The 13,327-nt window shown below is 58.1% G+C and overlaps 1 protein-coding gene across 1 annotated transcript; it reads left to right on the plus strand.

Annotated features, from left to right (window-relative positions):
* The first annotated feature begins 739 nt into the window (after positions 1-739).
* PIN1 (peptidylprolyl cis/trans isomerase, NIMA-interacting 1) lies at positions 740-13,184 on the plus strand. The gene is made up of 4 exons (XM_082837135.1): positions 740-830; positions 2,812-3,024; positions 11,518-11,628; positions 12,565-13,184. Exons 1-4 carry the CDS (start codon positions 773-775, stop codon positions 12,672-12,674), a joined length of 492 nt encoding a protein of 163 aa, XP_082693261.1. The 5' UTR covers positions 740-772; the 3' UTR covers positions 12,675-13,184.
* Positions 13,185-13,327: the final 143 nt, after the last annotated feature.

A 13,327-nucleotide genomic window follows, 5' to 3' on the forward strand; every position in this document is an offset into this window, starting at 1 on the left:
AATGCCAACACCCACTAGTCACCCAGGACGGAGGCAGGAGCCAGACTGGGAGGAAATAGGTGAAGTAAAGTAGACTCCAACGGAAATGTAAGGTGCTTGGGTCATGGGTCAGTAGCATAGGGAAAGAGACTTGCACAAAAAATTAAAAGGAGGTGGGCTAGCTTTGGACATCTGGAGGAAACAGGTGGGAAGAGGGAGGATGCAGGAGCCAAATTTAGGCTTCTGGGTTCCTAGCTGTTCATCACCAAGGTAACTGCGTTGCTATGGCAACAGCAAAGGCAGCACAGCCTCCGCCAAGAACCTCTGCTGCAGTTACCTCCATACAAACCAGACACTTCCGCATGGGGAGCTGCGGCCCTCCGGGTACGGCTTAGGAAGGCGGGAATTGCTGCTGCAGTAGCCAATCGGATGAGCTCTGCGGCGAAGGACGCAAAGGAGAGGTGAGGACTTCTTTGAAGCTCGGCAAAGGGCGTTGACGAGGAGGGCTCGTGTCCCTTTCCCACCACTTAGGGGCCGAGGAAAGGAGGAGGGCGGGGCCTGGGTGAGGCCGACAGGGGGCGGGGCCCAGGTAAAACCGTGTGGGGTCCCGCCCACCCCCGCTTCTGCTCAATAGGAAGCCAGAGAGCCCGTCCGGACAGTTGGGGTGTCCAATGAGTGTCGTCGCTAGACCCCGATGCGGGGCGGGTCCATCCAATCGGCAGCGGCGGTGGGCAGGCGCGGGCGGCAGAGGCGGTGCGGCGGAGGCGGAGCGGGCTCTGCGGCAGGAGGGAAGATGGCGGACGAGGAGAAGCTGCCGCCCGGCTGGGAGAAGCGCATGAGCCGCAGCTCAGGTGCCGTGGGGGTCGGGGCTGGGGCGGGGCCGCGAGGGCCCGCGGAAGCAGGGCTCGAGCTCGCCCCTCGGGCGCGGCGCCGCCCCTCGATTGCCGTGGGGTCTTGGCTCCTCCGCGTCGTCCCAGGGTGACGGCCCGGCTCACCCCGTGGGGGCTGCGAGCCTGAGGAGTGGGGAACCCTGAGGAAACTGAGGCAAGGGGCGGGGCCGGAGAGGCCCCTCGCACTGCCGGGGTGATAGGGGGACGGTGATCCCTCGGCACTCTCTCAGACGATGGCCCTGGCCCTGCCGATCTGACACCTTTCTTTCGGCCTAATGCACGTGACGTCCGGGGAGAAGGTCTTTGCACCCCGCTGGGCCCAGGGGGCACCCCTGGGGGAGGACACCCCAACCCCATGCTCAGGGCGGGGCCCCAGGGTTGCTCGGCCTCGGGTCCACAACCTCCTACTGCTAACATGCCTACTGCCATCCATACCTAATTCTGAGTTTGCGATATCCGCCCGGTGGTATTCTGCCTGAGAACATCCCCCCGTGCTCCGGGACCCGATTTAAGGCTTTTCCCCCAATAATAATGTCAATAATAGGGCACGTTTATCTCAGTGCCAAGCTAGGTGTTTTCTTTCTCTGAATGGCTGCAATTCTGGAAGGTAGGTAGTTATTACTCCCATTTTGCAGGTCAGGAAACTGAGGCCAGAAAACTGAAGGAACTCGCTCAAGGTCATTCATTTCGGGGGGTGGGGGCTGGGTTAGAATCCAGTCAGTCTGACTCCACAGCCCCCTGCCCTTCTTACTGCAAACCACTGAGATACACTGAGGTCCAGTGTTTCACTCCGCTGGACCAGAGCTCACAGTAATCACAGTTGCAGTAAGAATTCCGATTTATTGAACGCCAGAGCTCTGGTGAGCACTTTGCATACATCATCGTCGACTCTCCACATTAACCCCATGAGGTTTCATGTCCTTATTCGCTCACCTCACCCCCACTTTTCAGATGAGAAAACTGAGGTTCAGGGAGATGGAGCCCATTGCCAAGGTGTTAGAGGCAGTCAGTGGCTCAGCTGTCCCCCACCCTGCTGCAGCCCTGGCTGTGACCTGCAGCATGAAGCTGATGCTCTGCCCGATTCTGGGCCCCCACTCCCTCCATTTCTTCCCAGTGCAACCCTAACAGTGTTCCCCGTGGGTGACATCCATCCCTTCACATTGGTGGGCACAAGTCCTCCACGTAACCCAGGCAAACTCTCTGCCCCTGGGATGACAGCCTATCTCTACTGGGTCATACTTCAAGCTTATTGTTTGCGGCCCTCACTCCATGCTCCTTAGTCTCTGGGTAACATCTGGCCCCAGTAATGCTGGCGCCCAGTTCTGCAGCAGAGTACACTGGGTAGGGGAAAAGAGCAGAGCTTTTGTGTCTGACGCACATGGGTACAGTTCCTGCCTCCCCCACATGTGCCTGGAGCAGAGTAAACACCCAGGAAATGTTGCTTAGTTTTGTGGTCTATAAAATGGACATAATAGTTGCTACCACACTCCTAATGTGTGCCAGGTGCTATCCTAAGGACGTTACAGATATGAACTCATACAGCCCTTACAGCAACCCTTCAGGCAGGTATTGCCGTTATCTCCATTTTACAGGTGAGAAAACGGAGGCCCAGGGAAGGTTGATCATACAGTGAGTGAGTGGCAGAGTGGCAGATTTGAACGGGCGGTCTGGCTGCTGAGTGCACGCTTGGAACCTTTCTTCCTCACCTGGGGTTATTTTCCCCCTTGAAGTTATGAATGACTGAAGTTATAACGTGGTCTTATTGCTTGTTTGGTGTCTGTCTGCCCCCACCTAGAATGTTAGCTCGCTAAGACCTGGTGGCACTGGTGGACAGCAGTGGGTTGGCTGAATGGAGGCATCTCATTGGCCAGTCCCTTATCACGGCCTTACGGTGGTGTCCTCTGAGCAGGTCCCAGCTGAATTCCACTCCCCCCTCTTCCAGGCCGGGTGTACTACTTCAATCACATCACTAACGCCAGCCAGTGGGAGCGGCCGAGTGGCAATAGCACTGGCGGCGGCAAAAATGGACAAGGGGAGCCCGCCAGGGTCCGCTGCTCACACCTGCTGGTCAAGCACAGCCAGTCGCGGCGGCCCTCGTCCTGGCGGCAGGAGAAGATCACCCGGACCAAGGAGGAGGCTCTGGAGCTGATCAATGGTGAGCAGAGGTGGACACAGGGTCTGGGGGCCGGGGGTGGGGGCAGGTCCCTCTCCCCAGGGGCCAGACTGGGCCTTGTAGAAATCATGCCAGACTCTCTATCCCAGCTTGCTCAGCTGTCAGCTGTGGCCTTGACAGACCTGGAAGTGCCTCAAGCCTGCCTCCCACGGCTGCCTCTCCTTTTCCTCTCCAGCTGGTATTTGAGGGTGAGCCAGGGTAGGGGCGGAGGACCCAACCTTGGGGCTGGCAGACCTGGGTTCAGACGGTAGCCATGCCACTATAAACTCCTTGACTTTGGGACATTCACGTTGCTTCCTTGAGACTCAGTTTTCACCTCTGTAAAATGGGCATCATCAATATACCTGCCTCCAAGGGCCATCGTGAAAGCTCAGTGAGATGAGAAAGTGCGTGGCACACAGTGGGTCCTCATTCAGTGGGAGCTATCCTTGAGAGTAGTATCATCATCAAGCAGGGTCCTGGGGCACATGTATGGATGGGTCAGGAGGCAGGTTGGAAAGGTAGAGTTGGTGAATTAATTCTGCCCTGAAGGAGGAGGCTGTTCCTCGTTCTGTTCTGTGTTTCCTCCACAGTCTAGAGCAGCAGTCGATAGGCAAACTTTTTCTGAAAAGGCCAGACGGTAAATATTTTAGGTTTTGCGGGCCATACAGTCTCTGTCAGCTCTGCTTGGTAACTCCATAGCAGCCATAGATGATATGTAAACAGATGGGTGCGGCTGTGTGCCAATAAAACTTTATTTACAAAAACAGCAGGATTTGACCCGTGGGACATAGTTTGCAGCACCCTGGTCTACAGCTGTCCAGTGTGGCCACCACCACCTACATGTGGTTATTTCCATTTAAATTAATTAAATTTGAGTCATATTAAGAGTCATATTAAAGATTGGGTCCTCAGTCACACTGGGCACACTGTTCAGTAGCCACATGTGGCTAGTGGCTGCCATCTCGGACAGCACAGATAGAGAATGTTTCCATCCTTGCAGGAAGTTCTGTTGGACAGTGCTGGTCTGGATCACACGTGTGGTTTCATCATCCACTCAGCCTCTCTCACCAGAGATCCCAGACCCCTCCTAGGCCCTCCAACCCCACATAACCCGTCTCTCTCCCATGCCCAAATAGCCTGAGTGCCCATCCAGCTCTGCCAGGTCCTGGCTGTGTGACCTTGAGCATGTTACTTAACATCTCAGAGCCTCAATCTTTTCACTTGTAAAATGAGAGTTATGATAATAGGACCCACTGCATAGAGTACTTGAGAAGACTCTGACCTAATGCAGTAAAGCATGAATAACAGCCTTGGCATCTAGTAAATGTTCTGTAATTGCTGGTGGTGATTATGATGGTTGTTATTAGCACAGCCCTGGCATAATCAGTCCATATTGGCTGTTGTTTTGCTATGACATCACTGGTCTGGTACTTGGCCAGTGGGATTTTATTTTATTTTTTTTAGTTATTATTTATTTATTTCTGGTTGTGTTGGGTCTTCATTGCTGCGCGTGGGCTTTCTCTAGTTGCAGCGAGCGGAGGCTACTCTTCGTTGCGGTGCGCGGGCTTCTCATTGTGGTGGCTTCTCTTGTTGCGGAGCACAGGCTCTAGGTGCACGGGCTTCAGTAGTTGTGGCACACGGGCTCAGTAGTTGTGGCGCATGGGCTTAGTTGCTCTGTGGCGTGTGGGATCTTCCCGGACCAGGGATCAAACCCGTGTCCCCTGCCTTGGCAGGTGGATTCTTAACCACTGCGCCACCAGGAAAGTCCCTGGCCTGTGGGATATTCTTAAACACACCTCTGCCCACACCTACACCCCCCACACAGTGTCTGGCACCTGATAAATAGCACCTCTTAGCCTCCTACCTCCCAGCCTTGTAGAGCAGAGCCAAGCTCTTGCACAGAATCTTGAAGGCAGATTCAAAGAGCTCACCTCCTGAGCTCCATGAGGGCAGGGACTGGATCTGTCTCTTTCCCCACTGTATTCCTGCCACCCAACACAGAGCCTGGCCCACGGCATTGCTCGCAGCCTGGTTTCCTGAATCAGGAGGAAGCGAGAAGGATCCCTGGCAGAGGAAGTGGCAGAAATGAAGGCCTGTGGCTGGGCTGTAGGTAGGACTCAGGGGAAGGCTGTGCAGGGGACTGAAGAGGGATGAGACCCCTCAAGGGCAGGTCCCAGCCAGGTGGAGGACGGCCCAGAGTGAGGCCAAGAGTTTGGGTCCTTTCCCAGAGACCGCAGGAAACACATGGCCACGTGTGACTGGGAAGGGGGCCCTGTGGCGCTGGCTTTTAGGAAAGAGCCGTGTGGCTGGAGGGTGACGGACCAAGAAAGCCAGAAGGCCCAGGGCCCAGGCTGGCTGGACCAGCGGTGAGCTGTGAGCAATGAGTGGGGTCTGGCGGCCCCAGGGGAAGAGGACGTGGCAGGAAACCCGGAGGAATCACGAGATGACCTCTTGGGTCCTCCTAGCTCCTAGAGGGGTCCCTGTTCTGAGGCTTCCGAACCACATGAGAGTGAGCAAGAGGTGATGGGCACTTGGAGGTTGAGCAGAGGAGGTGCCGTCACTGGTTGAGGGCGTTGGGAAGAGGCACAGTCTGGGGAGGGACTCACTAAATCTGAGGGTCTGAGGAAGAGACGTTGGCAAGGCAACCGTGAGAGGACCTGGATTCAGCAGAGCAGCAGGCCAGAGACAGAAGCCCTTGCGACAGTCCTGGCCAGAGATGGCAGGTGGACATGGGGATATCTGAGCATCACGTGAAAGGAAAGCTGTTGGGCCCTGGGGACTGCCTGGGAGTGGCAGGTGAGGATGCCCCCCAGCCCATCTCTAGAATGGACAGGGATGTGTCTGGTGGGGCTCACACTGCAGTGGGAGCCTGGTGGTGCTGAGGTCAGCCTGGGTCTTGGGAAGGGGTGTCTGGGGGTGTGCCCAGTAAGCAGCTGGGCCCTGGGGCCTAGCCTTAAGTCAGTGCACACTCGGGAGTGTTAGCAGGGGTCCGACATGCCTGCCTGTGCCAGAGGGCCTGGTGGAAGCTGTGGGAGGAATTTCAACTAGAAACACTGTGACTTGAACTTGGGGCAGGTAGGAAGCAGGTAGAGTAGATTCTAGAGAGATTTAGCAGGCAGAATCGGGAGGATAGGGTGATGGATTAGAGGGGCAGGGGTGGGGTAAGGTCAGAACCAGTGTGGCCCAGCCCTGGAGTCACACAGAGATGGATCTCGGTGCCAGCGGTGTAGCTTCAAGCAAGTGTCTTTACTCTCGGAGCCTCAGTTGCCTCATCTGTAGGATGGGGACAGGGTGGCCATGAAGATCCAGGGGCCAGCCAGCAGCTGAATGCTCAGCAGAGCATGGGCTCAGTGTCGGACGCTTCCTGTCTACACAGCAGAGCCTCGACCCCAGTCATTTAGGAGTGTGCGGTGGGCACCATGGTCTGGACAAGGCTTCCGCCTACCAAGAGCTCCCTGCTGCTTCCCCATGGCCCATGGGTGGAGCTCTGGGCCAGGACGTGGGAGGCCTGGTGGGTTTAGCGTGCAGACCCTCCAGTGACCTTGGCCTGAGGCAGGCCCCCTCGAGGGTCATTACGAGGGAGCAGTGAGATGGCCCGGGCCATGGTGCACTCGGTAACCAAACACTTGTGTGGCACATCAGCAAGCTTTGGGCGCCTGGGCTTGTTTTTCTCTTTCGTGAAAGTGGATGTTGTCCCCTCTCCCCTGTTCTCGTCATGGGCTTGTTCCAGGTGATAAAGAGACCAGGATTTGGGCGGCACACTCTGCAGCTGGCAGCCTGGGTCTGTCAGTTCGCTTTTAGGTCCTGTGCTTCCCAGTTGCCCCGAGGGGACAGGCTGCCGGCAGTGTGTCCACATTTTCTGCTGAGGCTCCTTTTCCCAGTGCTGGCTTCTCTGCAGCTGCTGGGCTGCGGCCACAGGCTTGTCAGGGATCTGGGGACCGGCTGCCTGTCATTGCCAGTGTCCTTGTGTAAGGAAGCCAGGCCATGGAGAAGCCCTCCCTGCCTACTCCCATCCCTCCATCCCCACATGCCCAGGGCCTGAGGGTCCCAGGGAGGCCCTGATGTGAGCAGCAGTCCCCCCCTACATGTAACTGTGCCCAGGGCCTGAGGGTCGGTGAGCACCTTTGGCCCAGTGTCCCTACCCAAGGTGGGTGGCTCCCTTCTAGGCTGCTGGTTTCAGGCTGGGTCTCTGGCCTCTCTAGGCACCCCCTGCTGGGATTTGGGCCTTGAAGGAAGGCAGACCTAATCCTGTCACCTTTTTCCCTGTCCAGGCCCCTTCCCTAGTTTGTCTCTAAACCTTTTTATTTTTTCTGGCCGTGCTGTGCAGCATGTGGGATCTTAGTTCCCCAACCAGGGGTAGAACCCACGCATCCTGCATTGGAAGCTCAGAGTCTTAACCACTGAACCTCCAGGGAGGTCCCATCTAAACCTTTTTAGAGTCAGAGACCAGTCCGTTTGTTCACTCACTTTCCCTGAAATAATTATGGTGCAGCTCAGGCTGCTATGACAGAATACCATAGGCTGGGTGACATTTATTTCTCACAGTTCTGGAGCCTGGAAGTCCAAGATCAAGGTATCGACAGGTTTGTTTTCTTCTGAGGCCTCTCTCCTTGGCTTGCAGACAGCCATCTTTTGTGTGCTCACAAGGCCTTACCTCAGTGCATGCAGTGGGGAAAGAGAGAGAGAGCTTTTTGGTGTCTCTTCTTAAAAGGACACTAATCCTGTCAGATCAGGGCCCCTCCCTTACCACTCAACCTTAATTACTTCAGCAAAGGCCCTATGTCCAAATATCACATTGAATGGTTAGGGTTTCAATATATGAATTCTGGAGGGACATAAACATTCAACCTGTATTATTTATGGACTGACAGCTAGTAATTGTCAGGGGCTCACTCTGCACCAGGCACTGTTCTGGCAGTAATTCCTTTACCCTTCACAGCAGCCCTCCAAGGTCAGAGCTGATAATTCGCCCATTTTACAGACCAGGCAAGTGAAGCTCCAAGAGGCGAAGTCACGTACCAGGGTTGCAGAGCTCAGGATCGGTAGAGCTGGGATCCGAACACAGTAGTTAGGGTCCACATTCTACCCTGCTCTGCCTCAGCTGCCCCGTTGGGTGAGGGTTAGATGGACGCTGTCTGGGTAGGGGGTGTTGCCGGTCAGGTGAGGCAGGGCATTGCTGAGAACAGCCCAGGGTGTCTGGTTTGCACTTCCTTTCTTGCCTCCTCTGTAGCATTTGAGCCTGAGGTTCACAGAAAAAAGGCATGAGATTCCAGCATTTCCGTCTACAGAACCCAGTGGTGGATCCCTCTCTCTCCTTCCCCATGACCTGTTTCTGTCTCATTTATTCACGAATTCCTTCAACATTAATGAACACCTGTTCAGTGCACAGCACGGGGAGCTGGGGACACAGCAGTGAGCAAGGCCGACCTGGTCCCTGTCCTCCCCGTGTGAGGCGGCAACAGACGCACAAACAGGAAAGGGGTAAATGCAGGGCCCAGGGAGGCACCTCGCCTAGTGAGGACTTAGGGAGACTCCTGGGTGGGACCAGAGGACAGCAGATGAGCTTCGGGTGGGAAGAGACGATTAAACAAAGGTTAAGCAAAGGCTGAGAGGTGGGGGGCGGGGGTGGGCAAGACTGGGCGGGACACCATGGGGGGTGTAAGACTGAGCTGAGGGGACACAGGGAGTTCTGAATGTAGCCTTGCATCCTGACTTATGGCCAGACCCCTGAAGGTCAGCTTTTGAAAGGAAAGCTCAGGAAGGAAGCGTTGTTTCTTTAAACAAAATCATTTCAGGCTCCCATCCAAGCAGAATATTTTCTGAGAGGGTTGGCTGGTCAGAGGAAGATTTGGGTGCTATGAACTATGGGGGACATGGGAATTCTTTGGCATTTCAGTGGTTAGGACTCCGCTTTCACTGCCAAGGGCCCAGTGAACTAAGATCCCACAAGCCATGCGGCTGGCCAGATAAACCCCCAAAAAACAAAGAAACAGGGCTTCCCTGGTGGCGCAGTGGTTGAGAGTCTGCCTGCCGATGCAGGGGACACGGGTTCATGCCCCGGTCCGGGAAGATCCCACATGCCGCGGAGCAACTGGGCCCGTGAGCCATGGCCACTGAGCCTGCGCGTCCAGAGCCTGTGCTCCACAACGGGAGAGGCCACAACAGTGAGAGGCCCGCGTACTGCAAAACAAAAAAACAAAACAAAAAACTATTGGGGGGCAAAAGCTTGGCTTTTATTCAGTCTTTAGGCTGCTGTTGCTTGCACACATGCACTGTGTGCACACCTTGGCCAGGCCACCTACTCTCAGGGGTTCCCTGCCACTGTGCCCACAGCTCCAGCTGCTGGAGGATGCAGCAGGGGGGTGCTTGTACGGGGCTCAGGGCTGGGCCCGACTCCCCAAGTGCTGGGCATGTGCAGCAGTGCCCGCCAAGGTACCTGGAGGTGGGCAGGTGCACTGGGGAGCACTGTGCACTCAGGATTCCCTGGCTGGTGTTACTGAGGTCCGGACAGAAGAGAGAGGAGATATCCTGGTGCTGCCCGGGTGAGGCTGAGGGCACAACCAGAATCCAGGGAGAGGAGGAGGTAGAGGAGGGGTATCCTAGTGACATCCGGTTCAGATCGCAGTCACCCGTGAATGCATCTGGCACAGGGGGATCACCTACCTGGCAGCCCCAGGGCGGTGTTGGGAGCACAGCACAGCATTACGGCAGAAGCCACTGCAGCATGCGTGCAGTCCACAGAGGGTGGGGCTTGTGTCGCATCCGACGGAGAGCCTGCCTGACCAGGCGGCGCGTCACGGTGACGGCCAGCGCAGACTGCGAGGTGCGGGCGAGGAGGACCAGGGATGGGCAGGTCAGAGAGAAGTAGGGGCAGCCTCATCACCGGCTGGCACAGCCCACACGGAAGAGGGAACAGGATGGTGACAGCAAGGGCCATTTGTCAAGGCGTCTGTCTGTGCCGGGCACTGTGCTGCGGGGCACTGTGGCCTGCTGGCAAATGGCTGACAGTTGAGGCTCAGAAGCAAAGGGACGGTCAGGACAGAGCGAGAGTGACAGGGACACGGGGGAGGCAGGAGTTACCGGGACAGCCGTGGAAGCAGCCGTGCAGATCAGATGCCCGGACACGCAGTTGCTGCTGTGACATGCAGTGAGACGGGGGTGGGCGGGGAGTGATAGGTGTGCTGTCACCGTCGTTCCAGGGAGATAGATGGATACCAGTGATGTTGAGGTCGGACAGGAGTCGGAGACCCATGGGCCGAGGTGAAGTTTGCACCAGCCGCTCATGAGGCAGATGGCCTGGCTGCGTGTCTGGGCCTCAGAGCACCAGGTAGATGAATCCGCGGTGTCACTGTGGTGCTCAGACAGGTACCAGGCGTGTCACAGCCTCGTTTAGGTCAGACAGGAGCAACGGGTAGAGGTGTCACCATGGAGTTCAGAAACCCACCGGTGGGTGTGACAGGGTGCCTCTCACATCCAGCGTGGGCTGGTGTCCCGTCGCTAAGCTGGGGGTGGTGCGTGGTCCCAGGTCCCCCCAGGGGCCTCAGGGATAATGCCCCCCAGGAGAGTGGCTGTCAGGGAAGCCAACGTAGGCCTGGCTCGAGGCAAGGGGCTGTCCGGTGGTGGTCTGGGGAGGACAGGATGGGTTCTTGCTCCAAAGGCTCCTGCCTGGACTCGGGAGAGTGGCTGGCGGCCCTTTCCTACCCCCGCACACGCAGGGTCTGGGAGAGTCACACAGGTGCTCGGTGCTGCCCCCTGGCGCCCTCTGCTGGGAGCCCTTCGCCTCAGTCATCCTTTTCCTTCCCTCCCATCAGCCCGGCCTCCCTGTCCCTCCGGGGAGAATCGGTACCCAATGCGGACAGTTTGGGCTGCACAGAGGGTGAATCTGGTGCGCTACCAACACACCTTGCTGTCTCTGGGGCGCAGTCTGTGGGAATGACGCGTGTCCCTTCCCGAGCCCCGGCTAGGCCGCCGCTGGGTCTCTTCACGATGCCAGTAAGCGGCCCTGGCCTTCCTCACACTTTGGACAGATGAGACAGCTGAGGACCCAGCCGTCTCCTGTGGCAGAGTTGGGCTGGTGCCCTGGCCTCCTGCCTTTCTCCTAGAAGCCTCTAGAAAACTCTCCACTGGGGCTTCCACCACTGCCCTGGGGCTCTTGGGGGACCCCTGGGTCCCAGTGTCCCTTTGTAACTTCTGTCCTGTCTTCTGCTGTCCTCCCCAGAAGGGCCTGGGGGGTAGATTTTCTCAGAGTATGTGTGAGGGTAGGAAGAGGCCATGCTCTGTTCATTGTATGTTGCTGAGTGTATGTGTGGTGGGGAGTGACACAGCAGGCGGTATTGGGATGGGACGTGAGACCAGCTGGCTTTTGCGGTCACCACAGGGTCACGGTGTGCATGCACGTGAAAGGCACTTTCTGAGTGGAGTGCCGCCCTCCCTGGAGCCCTCTGCCCCGCCCCACCCCTGACGGGGAGGTCTCCCTGTGTGTCCCCCTTGCAGGCTACATCCAGAAGATTAAGTCGGGAGAAGAGGACTTTGAATCTCTGGCCTCACAGTTCAGTGACTGCAGCTCCGCCAAGGCCAGGGGAGACCTGGGTGCCTTCAGCAGAGGTGCGCGAGGAATGGGCACCACCAAACCCCAGCAGGACCCTCTGACCCACCAGCGCCCGCCCACCACCTAGAGATCGGGAGGGGTAACTCCTGTCGCATGGGCCTTTGGAGTCCACCAGGTGGCAGCAAAGTCCCTCCCTCAGGCTTCAGAGGCCGCCCTGCTGGGGGTCGTGGCCGCAGAGCCTTCTCCCCGGTGACATTCTCTCTTGCGGTGGGGAGTCCATCCGTGTGTCTCTCTGCTCAGTTGTCCCCATCACGGGCCCACCAAGGTGGGTACTTGCTGCCATTTTCCTCTCCTCCTGTTGGAGGTGTAAGGCTGGGGCCCCTTAGAGCCCCAGGGCATGTCCCCCAGCATCCCCTGCCCCACCCTCATGGGTGGGGAAACCAGGGTTGAGGGGAGGAGGGGGTCAGATCAACAACCCTGAGTTCAGGCATCTCCAGCTGGGGCTGTGGAAAGGGAGGGGCGGAGGGAACCAGGCCTCTGCCTCCTTCCCACTCCATCCCTGGGGTCTACAGAGCATCGGGGAGGGGCCCAGGATGGGGCGAGGGGTGTCAGGGAGCCAGCAAGGGTCTGTGGACCGCCTGCCCGCCCCAGGAGGCAAGGGAGACAGACAGTGTGGCAGGGGCTGGGGACCGGCACGGGGAGACCAGTTCATCCCTAGAACGCGTCTCTACATGCGCGGCAGAGACCGCAGCTCTGCCCTCATCCCTCACTTGCTGTCCTCAGCCTTCCCCGGGCCTCCCTAATTGCCCTGCTGCCCTCAGCTGGGCCCCACTCGCCACTGTGACCGGGCCCTAAAGCACGTGACAGATGAGTCCAAATGAGCGCCCGGGGGTGCAGGCGGGAGCCCCATCTGCCTTCCCTGCCTGGTCCTGGCCTGCAGCCCGGGTCTTGACCCCCCCCCCACCTGCCATCCCTCATGCTTCCTTCCCCAGGTCAGATGCAGAAGCCGTTTGAAGACGCCTCCTTTGCACTGCGGACAGGGGAGATGAGCGGGCCCGTGTTCACGGATTCTGGCATCCACATCATCCTGCGCACGGAGTGAGGGGCGTGGACGGCCCAGGCCCGCCGCACACACACCCCGCCCCCGCCCGGGTGGGTGCGGGGCAGGGTGGCCGGGTGCGCAGACTCCGCTCCCTGCTGCCGCTGACCAGCGGGCACCCCTCCCTGCTCGTGTCACACAGTATTTATTGATCCCAAAATGGCTGGGAGGGGGGCTCTTCACCACCGGGGGCTCCCTGCCAGACTCCCCTCCCCTTTAGGAATTGACTTCAGAAGGGCGCGGGGTGGAGAGGCTCGCCGGGCTTCCACATCCAAGGGCTGGGGGTGCCCTGTCCCAAAGAGAAGGCCTGGCTGGCTGAGCCGCCCCTGTGCCCCCAGGTCCAGGCGGGGGGGGGGTGGGGGCAGGAGGGCCTTGAGTTATTTCTGGCTTTGCCACCTCCCTCTATTCGGTTGCAAAAAGCAAACGCTCCGCCTGGGGCCCAGGCTGCCTGCTGCTTGGGGGCCCTCTCTAAGCAGCAGTGCAGCACCTTCCCCGGCCTCCATTAAACCTGGAACCAGTGTTCTGCTGTCCCTGTCTCTCATTTCCTCCCTGCGGAGGTGAGTGGGGTCGATTGGAGGAGCGATCATCTCCCACCATCCCTGGCGTCCAGGTGTCCAGGCCGCCTTTCCTCCCTGAGCAGCCTCTCCCCTTCCTGG

This window comes from Leucopleurus acutus, assembly GCF_964270905.1.
Source record: "Leucopleurus acutus genome assembly, chromosome: 3".
NCBI lineage: Eukaryota > Metazoa > Chordata > Mammalia > Artiodactyla > Delphinidae > Leucopleurus > Leucopleurus acutus.

Excerpts from the sequence above, each read along its gene's own strand:
- PIN1 (XM_082837135.1), top strand. The coding sequence starts at position 773 with ATGGCGGACGAGGAGAAGCTGCCGCCCGGCTGGGAGAAGCGCATGAGC. Across the intron at positions 3,025-11,517 it reads GGCTCTGGAGCTGATCAATG|GCTACATCCAGAAGATTAAG; the intron begins GTGAGCAGAGGT and ends TCCCCCTTGCAG. Across the intron at positions 11,629-12,564 it reads CCTGGGTGCCTTCAGCAGAG|GTCAGATGCAGAAGCCGTTT; the intron begins GTGCGCGAGGAA and ends TTCCTTCCCCAG.